Here is a 21028-nt window from a genome sequence, read left to right as displayed (position 1 = left end):
GCTAACAATAAGCTAACAAGCTAAAAGTTATATGCCTACATAGGTGGCAGCCGGTCAGAGTGTTCACCCCACGTCAGAGGATTGGCGCCAAATTCCATGAATATATCAATTGTTACTTCTCCTTTTGTCAAATAGCATGCTCGTGTCAACAGGGACATTGCAGAAATCCTGTGGAAATCCAGCACTCCAAAGTTGAAGGTGTCCTTACCTCAAAGGGATGTATACTCGTTGTAATATTTTGCCCTTTTCTTTCTTTCTAAGACAGCAATGTTCTGCCTTTACATTAAAACACTTTGCTGTCACCTGCTTTTATTTATGTACTTGCACTAATAGCCTACGTTACTTCACAGTAATTCTGGCTATATTTTAAAGTGATATGTACATGCAAGTCTGTAGTAGGCTATATAAAACTATTTGCGTGTGTATAATTTACACTATGACCGGATACATACAGGGTAGTTGTGTATTACATGTATTTAGCATCTGGGTGCCAAGTCTCAATGAGTATCTATACAGGCCATCGTTAAGAGTCTTCATACAGGTAGCAATGAGCTGATGTTATATGTTAATGCTTCATCGCCTTCATTAGACCATCTGCTAGCACTTTATTAATTGTTGCTATATAGATAAATTGATAAATTATCTCATAAAAATGGATATTATAGAACCTGTGCGGCACAGTTACTTATTAATTTGCAGGTTTTTCGTGTGCATTATCTAGATTACTGCATAGCTTCCTTTCTGGTCAAGTAAGTACAGGTGTATACACGGTTTACTCAGTAGTGTCTATATAATGCAGTGTTGCTATAAGCGATGGTTGAGTGATATGTATCAGTATAGGCATCTCAGTAGTTGCCCTTCGTTTGGTTAGTTCTTACTGGAATTGATTTGTCGCTTTGCAGTTGGTACTGATTATATTTTTCTGCCTGTACTGGTCACGTGTACCCCTCTACAGGTGTTGGTCATAGTGGATAACCCTATACGGTTTCTTACAATTTCAAAGCAGGACACTAACTCCACCAATTGTATATATGGTCTAGATGTGTAATTTCCTATGTTTGTCATTCCTGCATGCAATACATATCGGACGTGCCTTATGGACAGAAGTAGATCACAGCCTGAGTACGAAAACTTCGCTTACACCCAAATGGTTTGTATCATACCATTCATGAGCAGTGCGATAGAGAACTTTGACATGGATAAGTTACAGTCTCACTAATGAAAATTATGGATCAGGTACTTGGATCAAACATCCCATAACTAATCTTAACCTCAAGAACTGGACTGTTTCATGCCAGCCAAGATGGCCATGTTTCTTCAGAATTGGACATACAGTATCAACCATCAGCAAACAACTTGTCCAATTGCATGAATCACATAGAGCTGCCAAGCTCTACCCATGTATGATACTCAGTTTAGTGTGTGCTACCAATGAAGCCACTTAATTAAACCAGTTATAAATAGGCATAGGATGCTCTACCTCTATGTTATGAAATGGACACTCAATGTAGTGTCCATTTCATAACACAGAGGTGCAACATATTATAACCATAATAGCAACAATGAACGTATATAACTTTGAAGTGCTTCACTCTCCCTCGGTCTTCTGTTTCCCTGCTTAGTAATACATTAGATGTAATGTACTCCAAGATATGAGTGCTGCAGGTGTAGTGGACCATCATCATCGACATTGTTCTTCAATTGCTTTGCAGCTACTACAGTAAATAACGACGTCACTATCATAGTCTTTAGATGACACAATGGACAATCCAATGCTCTAGTCATTGTTATACCTTACTTAGAATAGGCCTGTCCTCGTTTTTCTACATCACCTGCCAGGTCAGAAAGGTTCTGACATCTGGTGAGAATTATCTACCGAAGAATCTATTTTTAATAGCTTTCACAGTCTGAAGAGTTTTTGACATTTTGAGATTGTGCACATCGTCCATTACAAATTCCAAGCATCTATGCCTCTTGTTTTCAATTGATATAATCATGAGTCGATTCACAACTTCATGTCCGTGTATCCAATATTTTAATCATCCGCAATATGCAGAACACAACTTATATCATTCCATTATGAATCTCAGTGCATAAATTGGGTGAATATTTTATGGATTGTTCATTTCATAACGTATAGATACAACAAGCAGCAGAGGGGGCGAATCGGACATTTTGTCCAATCGTTATTTTGCTTAATTATTACTTTCTGCAACTCAACGATCTAGTGTCGTCAGCGCCTGGTAAAAAAAAAACGACGTCGTCGTTGGGGGATCGTCGCGTCGTCATTTGGTTTAATTAACACCTTCTGCGCGCCGATCCCCAGCGTCGTCAGCGTCCGGTAAGCACATCGACGACCGCGTCGATGTCATTGCCCCCCTCTGCTCTTGAATATTTGCCTGATTTATATGAATTCATGTGTGACATTTCCTCATAACTCCGTTATGGATGATTCTGTCATTGATGACTCTGTCATCCATGATTTATCATGGTGGGGAAACTGTCATATTTCCTAATAATAATAATTATGACACTTTCCCCACTATCTGGGCTGACATTTCCCCATAACTCCGTTATGGATGACTCTGTCATTGACACCATTGTTGATGACTCTGTCACCATGACAAGTCATGGTGATAAAATCATGGGTCATTGTTGTTGTTGTTGTTGTTGCAAAATAAAAAATTTTTTTATTAAATAATGCCCCATCGGCGGATATTAACCGACGATGATACCAATGAAATAATAAGACTCCGTGGGAAAACACCAATATCGGAAATAGCAGATCGATACAAAATCAGTTACCAGCGGATATACAAAATATGGAAAAATGAAACCCATAACTCCGTTATCAATGACAGGGTCATCAACAATAGTGTCAATGATAAAATCATCATGACAAGTCATGGTGACAGAGTCGACAACGATATCAGAATGATGGATCTCAGTATCGACGATGAAATAAACCAGATTGTTGATGCACCCAGTAATGCGAATTCATCCATGGACGCCATCGTGGATAAACAGACCATTCAGGATTTGCAATGGCGGCTGAATAATTTAATCAACGAGAATAAATCATTGCAACGACAACTCAAGCACGCGTCAAGCACGGCCGATTATAATCGTATACAACGGCGTTATGATTATTTGCAACAGCGTTATGATGATTTACAACAGCGCCACTATGACATGCAACGGCGTCACGATGATGTGCAACGGCGACATGATGATGCGCAACGGCGTCACGATGATATGCGACGCACCGTTAGTGGGCTTCAACATGAACTCGGAAATGTTCGGAAGGAATTGAATGAAGTGCAACACGATAATGCGCTACTGATTCAGCGAATCACCGAAATGACCGCAGTCTCCCCCCATAACTCCGTCATGGACACCATCGTGGATGATTTTATCATGGATGACTCCGTCATTAATGACTCTGTCCATAACAAAGTCACCATGACTTGTCATGGACCTGAAATAATCAGAAAAAAGAATAAAAACCCCAAGAATAATTCTCCCGAGAAATCTCGGGGGGATAATAAATTCACGATCAACGAAATTCCCGGTGTAGTATCTCGCAGCGATATTAGATTTGTGAACCGCATGGACAAGGTGCTTCAAAATAGCGACTAGGGTTTTCGTTCGGTAATTACCCATACTGTACCAAATCGTTTGACATCGTGGTTGGGAAACATTTTTTCATATTCTCGTTGGTAATATTTGTCGCGGAGACACAACCGAGCTTTCGCTGAACGGCTTTCAAATACCATACAATCGTATTTATCCCCGCTGGGGAATTTCTGAACTGCATGATACTTTCCGTTTTTAAATTTGACACTGATCGGCGTTTTCGGGCAGGATTTTTTATAGTCGCTGATGACGCTGTCGAATTTCACCGGGTGATATTCCAACAGTGACATTATAATTAAAGCAGTTATTTAATTAAATATTAAAATGATATCAGATAATAATGTTTGGACGAACCTGGATGAACAATTGCGTCGAAAACCGCTCCAGACAAGCTAGTCAATTTGTTGACGATTTTGCCTCGGGGCGACTTAAACCAGCACCACCGAAGTTACCATTATTTCGGTACAACAAAACCAGAAACATTTCTTCGACGAAACAGCGTTACGCGGACACTAGAGTCAATACTATCTGTTTAAATATCGACAGGAAAAAGATCATCGAATTTGATTCCATCGCGGACACGTGTAAATGGTTTGGCCTCAGACCGGACACAATCCAAAAACCCTCTTTTTATGCACGATGGGGATTGTGGATTGTGTTGCGCGGTGATATTGACGCGGAAAAGCGGGTTTGGTTTGATGACATTGATACGTTATTCGATAACGCGATTAATAGTATACCAGAAATATATCGGCCTAACACCCGACCATGACTCTGTCATGGACACCATTGTGGATGATTCTGAGGTATCGCGAATGCTTTGGTGATCTATTCAAAACCAATCGTGATTTACCGTGGTCGTAGAAGCCTTATTTCGTCGTAAGAACGACTTATTGATGGGGAAACTGTCATATTTTTTATATAATAATAATTATGACACTTTCCCCACCATGACAGAGTCATCCATAACGGAGTTATGGGGAAAACCATCCATTGACCGACCACACATGAAATCGTAACATTGTAGTGTGTTCGTCCGTCGCGGTAACATCTCCCCCGGCGAATCCAACATCATCAATGACCTCGTTGATCCACGCCGGATCGTCCACAAAATCAGATTTGGGCCACTCAGGATAATACAGCACATAGTCGGATCGATCAGCGTGTTTAGTGTCATCGGATATCAATTGCCCGCCGAATCCCTTGTATATCGATTTGATTTTTTCAACGATGTTTTTTAGCGTTAATTTACCCCTTCGGAATCTCATGTCCGGAAATATATCGCCGAAATGTTTCAACAGCGTGTTGTACTTGTCAAGTCGGTCTGGTTGCGCTAGCATTTCTGAGACGCTATTGATTAACCCGGCGCGGCTCACAGGAACACTCTTCACATCAAGTCGATCCGGAATCACATCGGGGAGACTCAACGCACCAATAACATTTCTGATAATTTTGAGTTGTTGCCGCGGACTGATTTTATCAGAACGACATGGCGTCGTTGCTACGGCGTTACCGTTATTATACTTGTCGACGAAAACGCGCTGATATCGTTGCAGCCGTGAAACATTTTTATTCAGATGCTCTATTCGGTATTTATCCAGTTTCCTTACGTCGGTCTGAAACACGTAGTTGAGATATGTCAGCGCCTTTTCATATGGCTGCAGCCGCTGTTCGGGGTCGTATTGGTAGTATTTATCACCGATTTCATCGCCGGTGTTATCACCAATTTCATTACTGCCGGTGTCATCACCGGTGGCGATTTCATCACCACCGGTAATTTCATTACTGGTGATAAAATCACCCGTGACAGTATTTCCCGCTGCAGCAATTCTCTCTCCGACGGACGATTTTAAAAAATCATCTACGCGTGGATCACTATCGAGTACAGCGTCGCTGACTCGTTTCTGCCCTTGATGTTTTTTTTTCTTCCATATTTCGTATTCATCTGGTAATTCCCATTCAACTGAATAACCGGTTCGTTTCATCATTTCAACGAGTCTGCACGTGAAATAACGTTTTGAATTGTTCTCGTCGATGATTGTGCTAATAAACATGTATCCGTAACCGGTATGTACATCACAGCGGTTTGGCGTTCTAAACAGCAACTCTGTCGACGATAAATCCCTTTCATGTGATTCGATTGCGGAAATAATATCATCGCGGGTCAGTGGAAGCTCTGTGCGACTCCGTTTTGTTGCTGAATAATGTATTTCAGAAATATTTCGGAAACGATGGATGGCTTGTTTGGTAGCCTCTACAGAACCTAATTCCTCGGAAAACACCGTCATGTACTTGAATCGCGGGTCCACAATGGATATCCCGGCCTCGACAGTACAATTGTAGATCACCACGTCGATGTTTTCAAACGCCGCAGTGGTATCGGCGAAATCTCGTTGTTTTTCGGCCGGGTCAGTGTCCGCGTGATAGTACTTTACTCGGTATCCTAAGTGCTGTAACAATTTAGCGAGTTTCTCCACGGAATAATTTCCGCGTCGTTTATTGTGAGTGAATACAACCGCGCGATTTCCTCGTCGTAGCGTGTCTAACAGTTTACTGTAGTTGTCTCGGTGAGATTGTTCCACAATAAATTTTTTACCATGATCGGGCCGATATTCGTTGATGATGAATTTCATGTCCGGGCGATTTAAGTATTTCTTGAATAATTCCAAGTCGTCATTGTTAGCGTCCGCGTCAAGTACAATTACCCGCGCCGCGGATGAAATCAGCCATGTTAGTGTCCCCCAAATTTGTTTACCGCGTCTTGATGAGACTATTTGTCGAAGAATTCCATGCCACTCATCCAGCAATATAACATCGGGAATCCCCCCGACCCGTACAATTGATTCTACTTGTGAAATGACTTTACGAGGCTTTTTAACGTCGAATATAATGTCTCCATGGACACTCTCGTACGATTCGAGATTGTAGTCGATGGCGGTCTTTCTGGTAAAAGTCTTTCTGTACGATACGCACAATACAGACTGATCATCTCGTATTGATTTCCACGCTGACTCTGACTTGCCGAGTCCACAGTGGGATCCGTCCATGTAGTCATCGTTGAGAATGATTTTACATCCCCGGCCACCTTCATGAACTGGCGACTCGCGATAAGTATAATCGGGAGTCCTCTTGGGAAACTCTCCACTGTAGTCGCTGCGGCGATAATTAAAACCCCTTACATATCTTTCGTAGAGGGTTTTATCGTCAGTGATTTCATCACCACGCTGTACTATTATTCGCTGCGTGCTTCTGTAACAACCGATCACAAACTGATCAGAGTAAACACGCACAAATGCGTCAATGGCTTTTCCCTCGATGAATCCACCTATCTCATTGTACCCGTGACGTCGCTGACATATGTTGCAAAATGAGCCTGCAACTCGCCGTAGCGACACTATGTTGCCAAGCCGATTTGTAATCCCGGTTATTTGATCGGGTTGTCCGGACAACAACGTGGAAAATTGTCGAATTTGTTCAGCGGTGATTTCATCGCCGGTAATTTCATTACTGGTAATTTCATCATCACCGGTGATTTTATTGCCAATTTCAGGTTTTAGTTGTTCGTAACACGGCTGAATAGAGACCGGACAAGATAGCAGCGTGCTGGTGAATCCAACAGGATAAATCAATCGCTTATCAACGCTATTTGGTCGCGCCGACCTGGTTCCGGACAATTTGATGCTATACAGCCCAGCTTGCGTATCAACATTCCATGTTGGTCTATCCGCGGCGACTTTCTTCAACAGCGATTGATGTTCCTCGAAATCTACCGGGATCGTTTTCAACATGATGTGATAACCGCCGCTGGTTTCAAAAACCAAAACATCGTTGACGGAGTCAACTAACTCATGGAAATACAACAACAACTCGGCCAGCGATGGCGTCTTGGAATCCACGTCGATGGTAGGATATCTGCATCGGTGTTTTGGAATGATTTCATTAACAGCGGAATATCCCTGAAAATCCCTTATGTCGGGATCATCTACGAACACGTGAAATCGCCCCATTTGTTGTATGATTACTCCACGAATTTGATAGTCTGCCACAGTGAGAAGATCAATTGCGGATTTTTTACTGGAAACACTCCAAGATGGACCTAAATGCCTTCGGTAGTATTCTCGTACATCGTGATACGTTTCCGGGTGTGTAAAAAATTCATCCGGGGATTCTTCGTAGTAAGATGTTCCGCGCCCCAATTCGTCGATGAAGGTGTTATTGGAATAATGATTATCCATTATACTATATGCTTTTTAATATTTAATTGAATATTTAATAATGGTTAATAATAATGGTTAATCCGGCGCTTGCTGTCAATAAATGCAAATGGCTCCCCCAGGGATCAGGAGTCCCATGCGGAAAAAACTGCTACGGTGAGTTTTGCGGGGTGCATAACAGTAGATCAAAACAAGGGAGTAAGAACGGTCCTCAGCCCTGTCTCAGATGTGGAACGGGCGTCCGAGGAAAGATCAGAATTTGTATCAGCTGTGGAAGCCCACAGTATCGGTCCGCGGTAGAATACTGCCAACGAAAGAATAAACCGATACCATCCCAGGAAGAATTCTTGAAATCACGATGGGGCGACCCGTCATTGTACCACCATGACTCTGTCATGGACAGGATTATGGAAGGAAATATCCCGTCCATGACTCTGTCATTGGTGGGGAAAGTGTCATAATTATTATTATATAGAAAATATGACACTTTCCCCACCATGATAAATCATGGATGACGAAGGAAATGTCAATAGTACTTCATCGGCGGAAACTGGTCAGAGTAAAAAAAAATATAATTATTATTCTTGTTAATTCTGACTGATTTTTGGTCATTTTTGACTGATTTTTGGTCATTTTTGACTGTTTTCAGTCATTTTTCGACTGTTTTCAGTCATTTTTTTACCATTTGTGAGGGCAAAAACCCAAGGAAATCATTTAGAGAAAATCGATGTTTTTCTGAAAAATCGAGAAAAAAACGACTATAGTTGTCAAAAAACGATCAAAAATCAAGAAAAAACCAGAAAAAATCAAGAAAAAACAGGATTTTTATCGAGTGTAAAAACCCAAGGAAATTTTGATAAATTCATTATGGTTTTTAACAGGAATAAATTCCCATGGTCGACCCACCACCCCCATGATAAATCAACGATGACGGACTTATTACACCATGAAAATGACTCTATCATCGATGACGAGTCATGGAAGGAATTGTAATAATGACACTTTCCCCATTGATGGGAAATTATCTCCGCTGATGAGGAAACTGTCCTAGTTGTTATAAATAATAATTATGACATTTTCCTCACTATCTGGGACTGATTGACATTTCCTTCATGACTGTCATGAGACTGTAGGGTAATGATTTCACAAGTGAATTACCTATCGCGGCGATGAATTACAAAAAAAATATCGCGGCAATAATTACAATTAATTTTTTTCTCCGCGGTAGAAATATATCAGTTGTTTTTATTGTTATTGTTATTGACCCCTAAGTAGTTACTATTAATAGTGACCTTGCTATAACAATAACAATAAAAACAACTGATATGTCAGCCCAGATAGTGGGGAAAGTGTCATAATTATTATTATTAGGAAATATGACAGTTTCCCCACCATGATAAATCATGGATGACAGAGTTATGAGGAAATGTCACACATGAATTCATATAAATCAGGCAAATATTCAAGAGCAGAGGGGGGCGATGACATCGACGCGGTCGTCGATGTGCTTACCGGACGCTGACGACGCTGGGGATCGGCGCGCAGAAGGTGTTAATTAAACCAAATGACGACGCGACGATCCCCCAACGACGTCGTCGTTTTTTTTTTACCAGGCGCTGACTACACCGGATCCGCTGAGTGCAGAAAGTAATAATTAAGCAAAATAACGATTGGACAAAATGTCCGATTCGCCCCCTCTGCTGCTCAACATCCTATAGCCCTAATAACTATGAACTTACATCAATTGGAAGAGATTCAATGCTCTCTACCACCAGTCCCTCTCAGTTTCATTTATAGTGGAGTGATTTACAAGGAGCTAACACGGTGTCAAGGATGTCCCTAGAGTGCATGCCCTGGGAAACAGTCGTTCAACTCCTGAAATAAGTGGAAGAGGTAGAGGGAGTTCCATCGTTTTCATTAGCATTTCCACAAAAGCATCCATGTCTTGACAACATATATACATAAATGTCCCACATCCTGCCATTGTCTCAGATCCCGGTAGGAAGAAGACTCCAATCTTTCATAGTTGAGTGGAGAAGATTTGCCATGGCGACATGGGGATTCAACAGTAGTTCCTGGGACATGGTATCATGTTCTGCGCATGTACTAAGCATTTGGCCACAGCTCTTTTAGCTTTGATGCAGCAATTCATCCCTTGTCATGACCATAGCCGTAAGATTAAAGCGCATTTAATGAACCGTTACACTCCCGAATTTGTGATGCAATTCAACAATGGGTACTAACACTGTCCACTGCCCTACAACTTCATCATTGTGGCTGATCTCATACTCCAAAGCTGATCAAGTACTCGGACTTTTTTTCTTTTTGGGGGATTTTCTAAACCAGTGTCCTCAACAGCAATCTAGCTTTCAGTTCGACTTATCCTAGGCTGGCTAATTTATTGGCAGACTCATATTTTTGCAAACTGGATCTCGTACAAATGGAATGACCTGTTCTTCCCTCAGTTTCATGCAATACATCTCAATGTGATTGATTTTAGCGACAATGTGGAGAGGCTACCATCCCATCCTTTGTCACACTAATCCTTGGCCCAAAAGCCTGGCCAATTAATGTTCAATACTTTGGAATAACTAAATGTATATACATTCAAACACCTTGGATTCTAACGTGATACAGGATCCAACAATAGTATAGTCTTTCCATTTTGATTACTCAACCAAAATTGTGAATGCAGATTTAACTGGTTCAATATAATACAACAGTGAAATATAATCTCGTTGGTTCACACCAGAACACTTTATTCCAATGGAGACTTCCATGCCACAATAGCTAACTTTATAGGCTTTTGGGTCAGAAACAGTTAGCACCCATCACAGTTAAACTTACCATTTCACCATCACTAGCAGCAAGGGTGATCATAGAAGAGAGGATATTGCTTGAACCAAAGACCTGTCTAATCTTCTATTAGACTAGTTTAGAATCACATGGACAATGGCACTGGACCATTGTTCAATTTGAGTTTTATTGCGTGTTAACTTTTCTGGACAGGTCACCATCTGAACTGCTGTCAAAAGCTTAGCTATTTCACCTATCATACAAGTTCTGCTTCGTCACTACTATAGCAGTTGGCAGGCAAACATCGGCAGTACATTTAATGGTGAGCCCATCTACTTGCAGGTCCAACATGATAGATCAAGAGCACTCATGAATCCTTCATTTGCAAGGGCATCATTGACTCCCCTGTTATAAAAGACCTGTTTCCACATTTACAATAATGATAGGCAGAATGCAACCGTATTAGTGGAGCCAAAGTGCATGCAGTTTTTGATGAAAGGTGGTACAGTTTCATTAGTGACAAAATCCTCTTTCATTGCAAAGAACAGGCTCCTGTTCGTCGGTAACCAGACTCTTTTTAAGAAATCACTGTTACTCAACACACTTCAACTCAAGCCAACCTACAAAATTCAGTACGAGTTTAAGGTGGCATTTTAAAATAGATACTACATCAAGGAAGATCATGCTTATTTTTACCTTTCAAACAGGAATAGGAAAATAACAGTACAGACCATTTCGTCTTGCATTAAGTTGATTATTCAATCAGCATATCGAGAAATAACTCCAGCTCGATAAATTTGTTATGCATTTTGGTTCACGAGGTTAGACTAGTTGTCATGAGCATAGCCTTTGATTACAACTGTTCTCTAACTGAAAATATAGGAATAAAGATAGACCACATTTTCCGGTCTTTACCTCTGAGATATTTTGTCTCCAGGGGCTCAACTCGTTCTGATGGGACCTATAGCCATGGTGCAATAGGTCATTTTTCCAGGTTATTCGACAGCTTCATAAGACGTGACTTAATGATTTCTGCTGGATTTGTTGGAAGTAGAATTTTAAGAAGACATTATTATATTTTGTAGAATATGTTTCTGCGGAAATACGTGCCCATCTATATGACACTTACACTATCACAGCCTCTCCACAGATACATCCATATAGAGAGCCTGTCCTCCATTAATAACTGATATATTCATGGCATGTGGCGTCTCAAGTTGTATCAAGGGGAGATAACTCTGCTCAATTGCTAACTATGTGGACAGATAACTTTTAGTTCCTGAGCTAAAATTGTTTAACCTGGTAGAGCTGTATTTGCGAGGTAGTAGTAGTTCACCTTAGGTAGTATGGTTCTGTAATTATTCACAAATAAATATTTTACTAGAAAACAAATAGTTTCATAAACAGTATGACCATGTTGGAGCCATTGTATATCAGCGCCCTTTACCATTTCTAACAGCATATATAAAATAATTATATGAATGTTACTGTTAACCATATTTCTGTAGCAAAGTAAAGCTTCATGTCATATGAATGTTACTGCTAACCATTTGGTTGTATCAAAGTAAAGCTTCATGTCAGTATAAACATTTTGAAACATATTTATGGAGGGCATTATGTTGGTTTGGATAAAAGTGTTTTCATGAACTTATTTTTTTGTGCCAATGTAACCAATGAAAACCCACTTTTGGAGATGCTAATTGTTTTCATCATTTTCTTTTTAAATTGTTATTGTCATTGAATGTCATCCTAAATTAAGATCAAGAAAAATGAAATGTTGCATATTTTAGTTTTATATAGCTTTGCATCTCTTAAAATTGCTACAATTCTGTATAAAACAGCTTAAATTATTTTTTGGATCCCACGTGTTGTTGTGACGACTTAATCCATCCCATGTTTGATCCGTGGTAAAACGATAAATACCTACAAATAGTTAGAAACAGTTACCAAACGTCCATTATTAATTACTTAGTTTAATGTAATTTGATAAAACTACCCCTGAAGCCAAGATTATATTATAGAAAATCCATTTAAATTTATATAGGTATTGATGAGCTTGAAAACAATTGTAGTCCAACTTAATGCACAAATTCACACTTTCTGATTCCCTTATTCACTTGAAACAATTATATATTGTCACTTCTGATGAATGAACGTTCTTCTGTTGGAAAGAACAATATAGTCCCATTAATAAAATGACCTATACAGTATTAATGCAATCAGAATTGAAGTGGTCCATTGCTATGTACATGTATATTCAGCCTGGTGACTCTATCATCACTGTTAAAGGAATAACCATATGGTTCACATTTCTTTGTAAATTCTCTTTATTGTAGTCTAACTTTGGATGTGTTGAAATTTATACAAGAATGCTGGGTTACTGTAATAGCAATTTAAAACTGCGGCAGTAATAGGATATTGGAGCTAATTTTGTAACATGTCTCCATAATTGTAATTGATATGGTCAAGTTAAAATGAAGTAGAATGAAAGAGTTACATACACAATTCATAATAATTTAAAGACCTGAATAAAACTGTTGACTGAGTCCTCTATTTACAATCACGTCGATAACAATTTTATAACGCGCTTTTTCTAATGAAATTGTTCATAATTCTGTTGAATCAACATTTATTTTCATCTGAAAGATTGTTCCAACTGTTTCAGCAACCATGAATTGAACACGAAAAAAAACCTGAGTATTATGTCAGTGCATTTTGTTTTCTTGATGAGCTTGGTTCCCGTAATGGTCTTTAATATTATCTTGACAAATCGGGAGTCCACAGAGCAGGGTACTAGACTAACTCTTGATACACAGCCAAACAAGATTCTTTTTTAAAAAAAAAAAAAACACGCGCGACATTTATTTCGTGAGACAATCGCCTATGCTCAAACTTAATTTTTGTATTGCTCAATTAGTACAATATTGTTGTCGTGAATTAAATAATTGGAATTAATAATGAAACTTATCATCCTCGAGGATATCTCTAAGTGCCAGTTCAAGAATTCTCTGAAACTCGCTTGCCCACAATGATCCATTTCTGTGAAATCAAGCTCTTTCTTTCACGAAGTATTCATTTCGCTTGGCTGGCATGTAACTTTTTATCACAGTTATGAAAGAGTCGGTTAATTTAAGGTAACTTTTGTTAAATACACAATAACATTTGTAAGTGTTTGATCAAATGAAGTGAGTTCACCCGACATACGACGGGGGACCGCTAAAATTCTTGCTTGTAGTATTTTCATGCATTTTAACCTTTATTTTATTCCACCTCCTTTATTTGATTCAAAAGACATAATTAACGTGATAATACAAAGGAGGCCAGCTTTTAATGCAATGCTGCAATACAACAAATACTTCCGGAAGTCAGTTATCAAAACATGGTTGGCACTTAATTAGGTTCTCAGAGAAATGATCGTGGGTATAGCTGTTACGGTCGATTGACGCATTTTACGTTTAATTACAAGAGGACAGACTGCATTTATGACGATTACACCTAATAGGAACTAAATATAGAACTAGAACACACATTTCAATTGATTATAAAATTATTTAATCTGTATTTATTTATTTAAGTACTACCTCCAATCGGAGTGAGTGACATTTTAATTGATTGAAATTTCCTTACATATCATTAATTGCGGTGTACTAGATATGTCTTTTGGAAAGAAAATGTAAAACATTATATGACCTGTTTTTAAATTTGACATTTCATAGTGTTGATTAAAATTTCCAGGTCCTATCTAGCGTTTTCGACGATAAGACGAGCGATACATCATAGTTTCCTTTACCAATTTTGATCGCGATTTTCTTCAAGTTCAACAAATAGGGATTACATTTTCAGGTGTTTCCTGGTTTAAAAAATGGCATCTATGTCCGGCCCCGCGTTATAAGCTGGTTCAGGAGTTATCAGGGCACGAGTTATCGAGGGAGTGGTGTATGCATTTGTCCAATCACTTCAGTGTTCTTTTCCTATGTTTCTGTTTCAGTCAGTCCAATTAGAGTGCCATATTTCTTGAGTAACTTACTAATAAATAAGTTTCAAGTCAAAGTTCATGCGTGGCCTAACCATAGTATTGATCGTTTCGGCTTTAATCTTCAAGATTTATTCAGACAGCCAATTACTACAGTGAAAGAAAGTCTGTTGTTGTTGTTGGTGTCATGTCTTACTTGTTTCATCCAAATAATTGCATCCCCAAAGTTAGCTTTTACATTGAATAATATTGGCATAATGTTATGATGTTTAATTTTGAATGATGCACTTACAAAATTAACTATACTAACCATCTTTCTTTTCTTTTCTTCTCTTCTATACTGTACTATTAACCAAACCATGAAATATAATGAAAACTAGTGTCAAGAGGTTTAGGTTTTATTTAGGTAATGATTAATTATATAACTGTAGTTTGCATACTCAACTTTTCCTCTTCAGATAACCCACTCGCAGTGATTTCAAATGGATCATTATTAGATGTCAAAGAAGGGGACACCAATTTAACTATCACATGTGTTTCGGAGAGCAAGCCTTTGTCCAGCTTTACTTGGGTCAAGGACAATGTGATTCTGAAGACGACGGTACCAAAGTCAGACAATCGAGACACTTTCACCATAGTTCAAGTGAACAGGACACATTATGGAGAGTATGGTTGTATTGCTAATAATGGCATATCACCAAATGGACAAGGAAACGTTTCTCTTCGTGTACAGTGTAAGTTACATGATTAACTGGTGTAAGGCTGATTGTGGATTTTACTAATCAAACTTATTTTTCAATCTTAAGTTATTTAAAATATCCATTACTATTACAGATTTGTGCAGCATTGCCTATGAAATGCATATAAAAATATGACCTTCATAAAAGATAGTGCTATTATTAATTGTCTCCAAGATGTATTTGAAAAGTGATGTGTCGCTAGAAAATGACAAGTCACTGATGCAGAGAGAAGAGTGTTGGGAAATTATGAGTCATTGAGAATGCACTAATATCATTAGGAATATGTGCACTTAATATACGATTAGATATATTGGTTTCACATAAATGTGATGATCAAAATATTTGAGGAAAGATGAAATGTTCATTTGCTGAAAAAGTTTGTTCTCAGTTGAATATATCACTGTAATACTGTGGTGACTGCGGTCGCGACACTAGCTGCCTTTGGAAGATAGGTGATGTCTCACATGAATATCTTTCGAGCATGAAGTTGAATGCAGGTATTGACCTCTACTTTGTCAAATCGGGAAAGTAATTTCATCTTGCATGGATTAAACCACATACTTTTTATGTGGGTTAATATACAGGTAATCACTCGCTGTCATCGCATTTTTGTTAGGACTTTTAAAAGATCACAGTAAAACTTTATTGGGAATCTTTGTTTTTGTATCAGTCTATAATTAACTGAACAAACTATCTCTCAGATGAACATACTAGATGATGCATATGACAATCTGCACAGCTTTGTATTTTGAGGTGGTCCTAAATATGGCTGAGTTCAAAACGTTTCTATTACCCTTAATACAATCAGGAAATTTAGGACCCATATTTGATGTACTCATCAATGTGTGTCAGACTAATGTTCTTGACCATGATTACTGAGAATTTTATATTTAAATAATTGACAGTCATTGGGATCATTTAAATGTAGTTACTTGCTTGATAATTTTGATGCACATAGCTGACAAGACTGTCATTTGCAGCTAATGAATGTGTTAATGTAAGGAAGATTATATAAATATAAACAATTCACCTGTTCAGTCAGGACCAGGACTATTGAAATTCATAACAAAATCAGCTGACAATTCGTGTGCATCAGCTTGCTGCTTTAAAATCCCCCACTATTTCAAACACTAAGAAAATGTAGGTGATATTAGAAGCTGCATATTGGTGACGATAAAGTCACGTGATATTCTGACTTTATAGACAAGATCTTAACTGTCATGATAGGGCTCGAGGTTGTGTTTGCAACAACATGCTGCACAACGCTATTGATTTCATGAAGAATCACCTCAGAATTTATCATCGATGAATGTATTTCTCCACCAGGTTGGAAATGGTATAGCACACATCATTCATTTGATTTTTTCGTGTACGCCTTTGCATTATGATGACAGACATATAGACAAAACGTCGTCCGTGAGGGCATGAGGCATTTTTTAGTGTCAGGTTCACTTAGCAAAGTTAGTTTGCGACATAACGTTCATACTTCGTGTTTATGGTGTCCTCAGGTAAGTGATGCAGGTTTCCCCCCAACAAAAATTCCGGTTCCTGTGCGTTCCACGGCGTTTCACAGAGAACTGTAGGCTAGGATAACTCGAGAAGCAGGAACTAGGAATAAAGACTGGAGACACAAGCCAACCTACATAAATCTACTTACAAGACTTAAGAAGTATAAAGGTTGACCAGACTATACACTTGGCAATTCAAACCATCTTATTTGCCATTTGGTATCCTACCATAGACCTTTCAGATGACCCAATCTTAAGCTTTATTCCAGAGACTGAATGCAATTGGTTTTAAATCGTAAGGGATGGCGCTGTCACTCCCTCCCTTCTGTCAAATCCATTACTCAATCACACCTTTGGTACTTCTGCTACGTCCTGAATCCAGCCCTCCCATAGATCTGAAAAGTCGTTCATTGTTTTGTATAGACATACGAAGTAACCGTTACATATTATTCATTGCCCCACACGATGGCTCTCTATTTACTGGACATCATCAGTATTAACTTTCGCTGGAAACTGTCAACATACTTTTGAGGATCAGTGAATTTCTGTTTTTGTTTCTATTAGCCATAAAACATTCTTTGCTGGTGGTGCAGTATGTTAACAATCATATTATGTAATTCATACTACATTTTCATATATTTTGGTGAAATTTCAGATATTATATGCAAATGTGTTGTGACCTCGTATAACGTGCTTACATCGGTAACGCTGCAGTGAATAGTAACCAATACAGCTGTTCTTATCCACCGGATTCTTCTATTTCCACATTTTGTCACGTTATTCTGATGTATTTATAATATATTTATTTATAATATTATCAGTATATGATTAGTTAGAATTTCCTTAAATCCTTCTTATTCTCGATCAGTAACTGTTATTGTCATTTTCCATTCAAAAACTATTGTTGATTTAGGCATTTCGGACATCTAATGACATTATATGTTCGTACAATGATATTTTGTAACCATTATTTCACATTGGACAGATACAGCACCCAGACTTGGTTAAATGTATATATGTGCTATGTTCTAAATAGTATTAGCATTATTAGTAGTAGCAGTATCATTATTGTTATTATTTTAATTGTATTATTAGCAGTTATAGTATGCTTCCAAGAAACATATATTTAGTTAGCTATTTCAAGAAAACTACAACTGTGTACATGCACTCATTTCTTTCTCTCACAGACCCATACACCCAACCCTCACAATTTTATCTAATTATCAATAGAAATGGATCCTAATTAAAATTGCCAAGTGACAGATGACCTGTAAATGTGAAACATATTATTGACATTCCTGTTAGGCATGAAAACAAGTATTCACAATTCAAACAATTGATGGATTAAGCTTTTGCTCAAACTCACCAAGATCATAGACAGTCACCTTTTGTTTGTGACTTTTGATGATTACTGAATAAAAGAAGTTTCTGGGGCTATTGTTGGTAGCACCTAACATGTTAATCTATATTTCCCCTAACCCTTCTCAACCCAGTTTTGACATTTGGACATTTATGTTGCGATGGAGAGTCAGAGACTATTGCCAATCAAAAAGTTTGAATTTGCCACTAGAGATTCGTAAGGCACACTAACTCTCAAGATATATATATATATATACAGAATCGATGGAATTGTATACGTTAGTATAATACCATAAACAAGATTTCATACAATAATACAGAAGAAAAAAACATACAGGGGATGCTACTCACGAGCAAGAAAAACAAGAAAACATTGTGGAGGCTCACAACACAATAAGAAAACAATATTTTTTTTTTAAAAAAGAATAAATGAGACTGAAGAATTGTCATATCTTGAATGCAAGTATCAGGAAGGTACCCAGGAATTAGATACGAGACACGTACCGGGAGAGGGAGAGAGAGAGAGTGCCTACAACGTCCACAGTAATAATAGCCCAAACATTAGAACAATTTACTCCATCAACAGGAAAGGATATGAGGGATATATATTATGACCAAGAGGGAAATTGCCAGTATTACAGTCTGGATAAATAAGTATTTATGGAGAGACTGTAATAGTTAAAGACCCAGCACCAATTCTAAAAAAGATCAAGAAACAGACAGGATAATCCATTTATCGGATATCCCTATGGAAATACCACTGGAAGAAACTGTCGCCTGTTTCGAAAAAAATTCGGTATAAGGATAGAAAAATATAGACTGGCAACGGTTCCAGGATTATCCACATACAACGGAATCAGAATGCTGGACATTGGAAAAACAAAACTAAGAAAGATCAAAAAAGCCTTCGACTTACATGGTTTTCTGACAAAAGCTTGGTATAAGGGATGTATATACCACCGGAATTGTGGTGTGTACAGGCACATCTAACTAGCCACTGTGGTCTATTAGTAAGATGGCAATGATGCTAAAGAAAATGTAAATTTCCTTAATATATGTTGTCCTGCCAATTACATTCATTAACATACCAGCAAATACATTTGTCTTTTGTCATAACAAGCATGCATTTTCTTCACAGGTTTAGTGGTTTCTGACCAATTACTGTAATGCAACAGAACATCCTTTTGAATGTCACATTATGATTTTTGTTGGTGAGACAAGTGACAGATGGCTTTACCATAACTGTAATGATGACTGGATATTAACCAAAAGCCACATTGTCTTTCTAGTAACCATGACGTATGTGACTCTCCTACATCAAGAGGGGAGTATTTTGGGATTTGGTTCCAAAATCAAAGCACTGTTACACCTAGTAGACAGCAGGAGAACCAGTATATTTCAACCACAGACACTGATTCTCTTGCACCAGTGGCTTATATTTCTTGTCATTGTCAGGCACTGGTTTTGCAGCCTGCATGAATACTCCATCACTGATCTCGGGATGAGCAGGCAGCACCAGCGATATATGTTCCTAGTCTATGTATCGTTGCTCCTCCATGGCATCTTAAGCTAAGCGAGTTCTAATTAAAAACGACAAGAATAAAATAGTTGATTATCCTTCCAGCTGTGTGTTGATCGTGACACTTTCGCACTTAACGATGCAAAGTGCTAATGATTTGTACATTTTCTGATCCAACATGGTTTGACTTTTAAAAATATTCTTCTTCTAACATTTTCAGTCATGTAACATCCATGAGTCACTTCATTAATATCTATTTTGCTCTACATCCAGGACCATTATTTTAAAACATTGATTGGTCAGGCATCTAAATATTTTATTACAATATAATGAATCTGTGATGCAAGTTTTCAGTTTCAAGAATCTTGTCTATTTTCTTGGGAATGCTTAATATACAGCTGCATTATATAGAAAATGAGGACATTACACGGAGATCAAATGCACTATTATGCTATTCTTACTCACCATTCTTCTATTTGAGAATATTCTCAAAATTATTAAATCTGTGTCATTAAAGACATGATAAAAAATGACAGGGACAACTTTATGTTGCTTGATTGATTTTTGTTGTTGATTATAATGTACCCAAAACAGCATAATCCATAAGTGGCAAGTGTAAGATGTAATTAGGTAAAACAATATCATCATGATTACTTTTGTGAAAGGTAATGAAAATAAAAATTGTCATTTGGGCTAGTACACTTCTATATCCTCATGAACAGATCTGATTCATGTGAAGTGCATGTCCATTAAGGCGGCAAGAGCAATTACAGTAAAACCTGTCTTGGGAGACCACTACCATGAGAAACCACCTGTCTTGAGAGACCATGCACATATATATTGATTATATAGAGCTATGACCTGTCATAAGAGACAAATTCCATTAAAAGACCAGTTATATCATTTTGGCAGAAGGGTTTGGCTATCATTACAGGTGCTAATGCATAGCAATGACAATACCATGTCCAGGGATTCCTGCCTCTTGTGAGAAAAGGGCAGGGGTTGATGGCGCCAAGGTGACTGTATTGTGAGGACTAAAGACATCAGGACCATGTATACTTATAGTGTACTTGTGCCTAATTTCATAGGTGATAGTGCATTCCAGGACATCAACTGATCTGTACAACATTTCCTTGAGTGCTTCATGCATAGTTGAGTCCATTTGTATCACTTGTTGTAGATGCATCATGCCAACTAGAACATTGGCCAAGACAGGATAAAGTATCATCACTAGTGCAAGAGTATATGTTTTGCCACAAGTACATTTCTTTAATAACATTGTG

At 38.2% G+C, this 21028-nt stretch overlaps 1 protein-coding gene across 1 annotated transcript in view; it reads left to right on the top strand.

Annotated features, from left to right (window-relative positions):
* LOC149782378 (cell adhesion molecule CEACAM5-like) overlaps positions 1 to 21028 on the top strand; it is a 136840-nt gene that overhangs the window by 72330 nt on the left and 43482 nt on the right. Inside the window, exon 9 of the mRNA XM_089935120.1 lies at positions 15078 to 15353. Within this exon, the coding sequence (XP_089791246.1) occupies positions 15078 to 15353 (276 nt within the window). The remainder of the gene's footprint in view (positions 1 to 15077; positions 15354 to 21028) is intronic.

Source organism: Sinohyriopsis cumingii, chromosome 15 (assembly GCF_028554795.1).
Source record: "Sinohyriopsis cumingii isolate HCF-2022 chromosome 15, ASM2855479v2, whole genome shotgun sequence".
In the NCBI taxonomy this organism is placed as follows: domain Eukaryota; kingdom Metazoa; phylum Mollusca; class Bivalvia; order Unionida; family Unionidae; genus Sinohyriopsis; species Sinohyriopsis cumingii.
The sequence above is the reverse complement of the archived record's forward strand: the minus strand, read 5'-3'. Positions and strand labels throughout refer to the sequence as shown.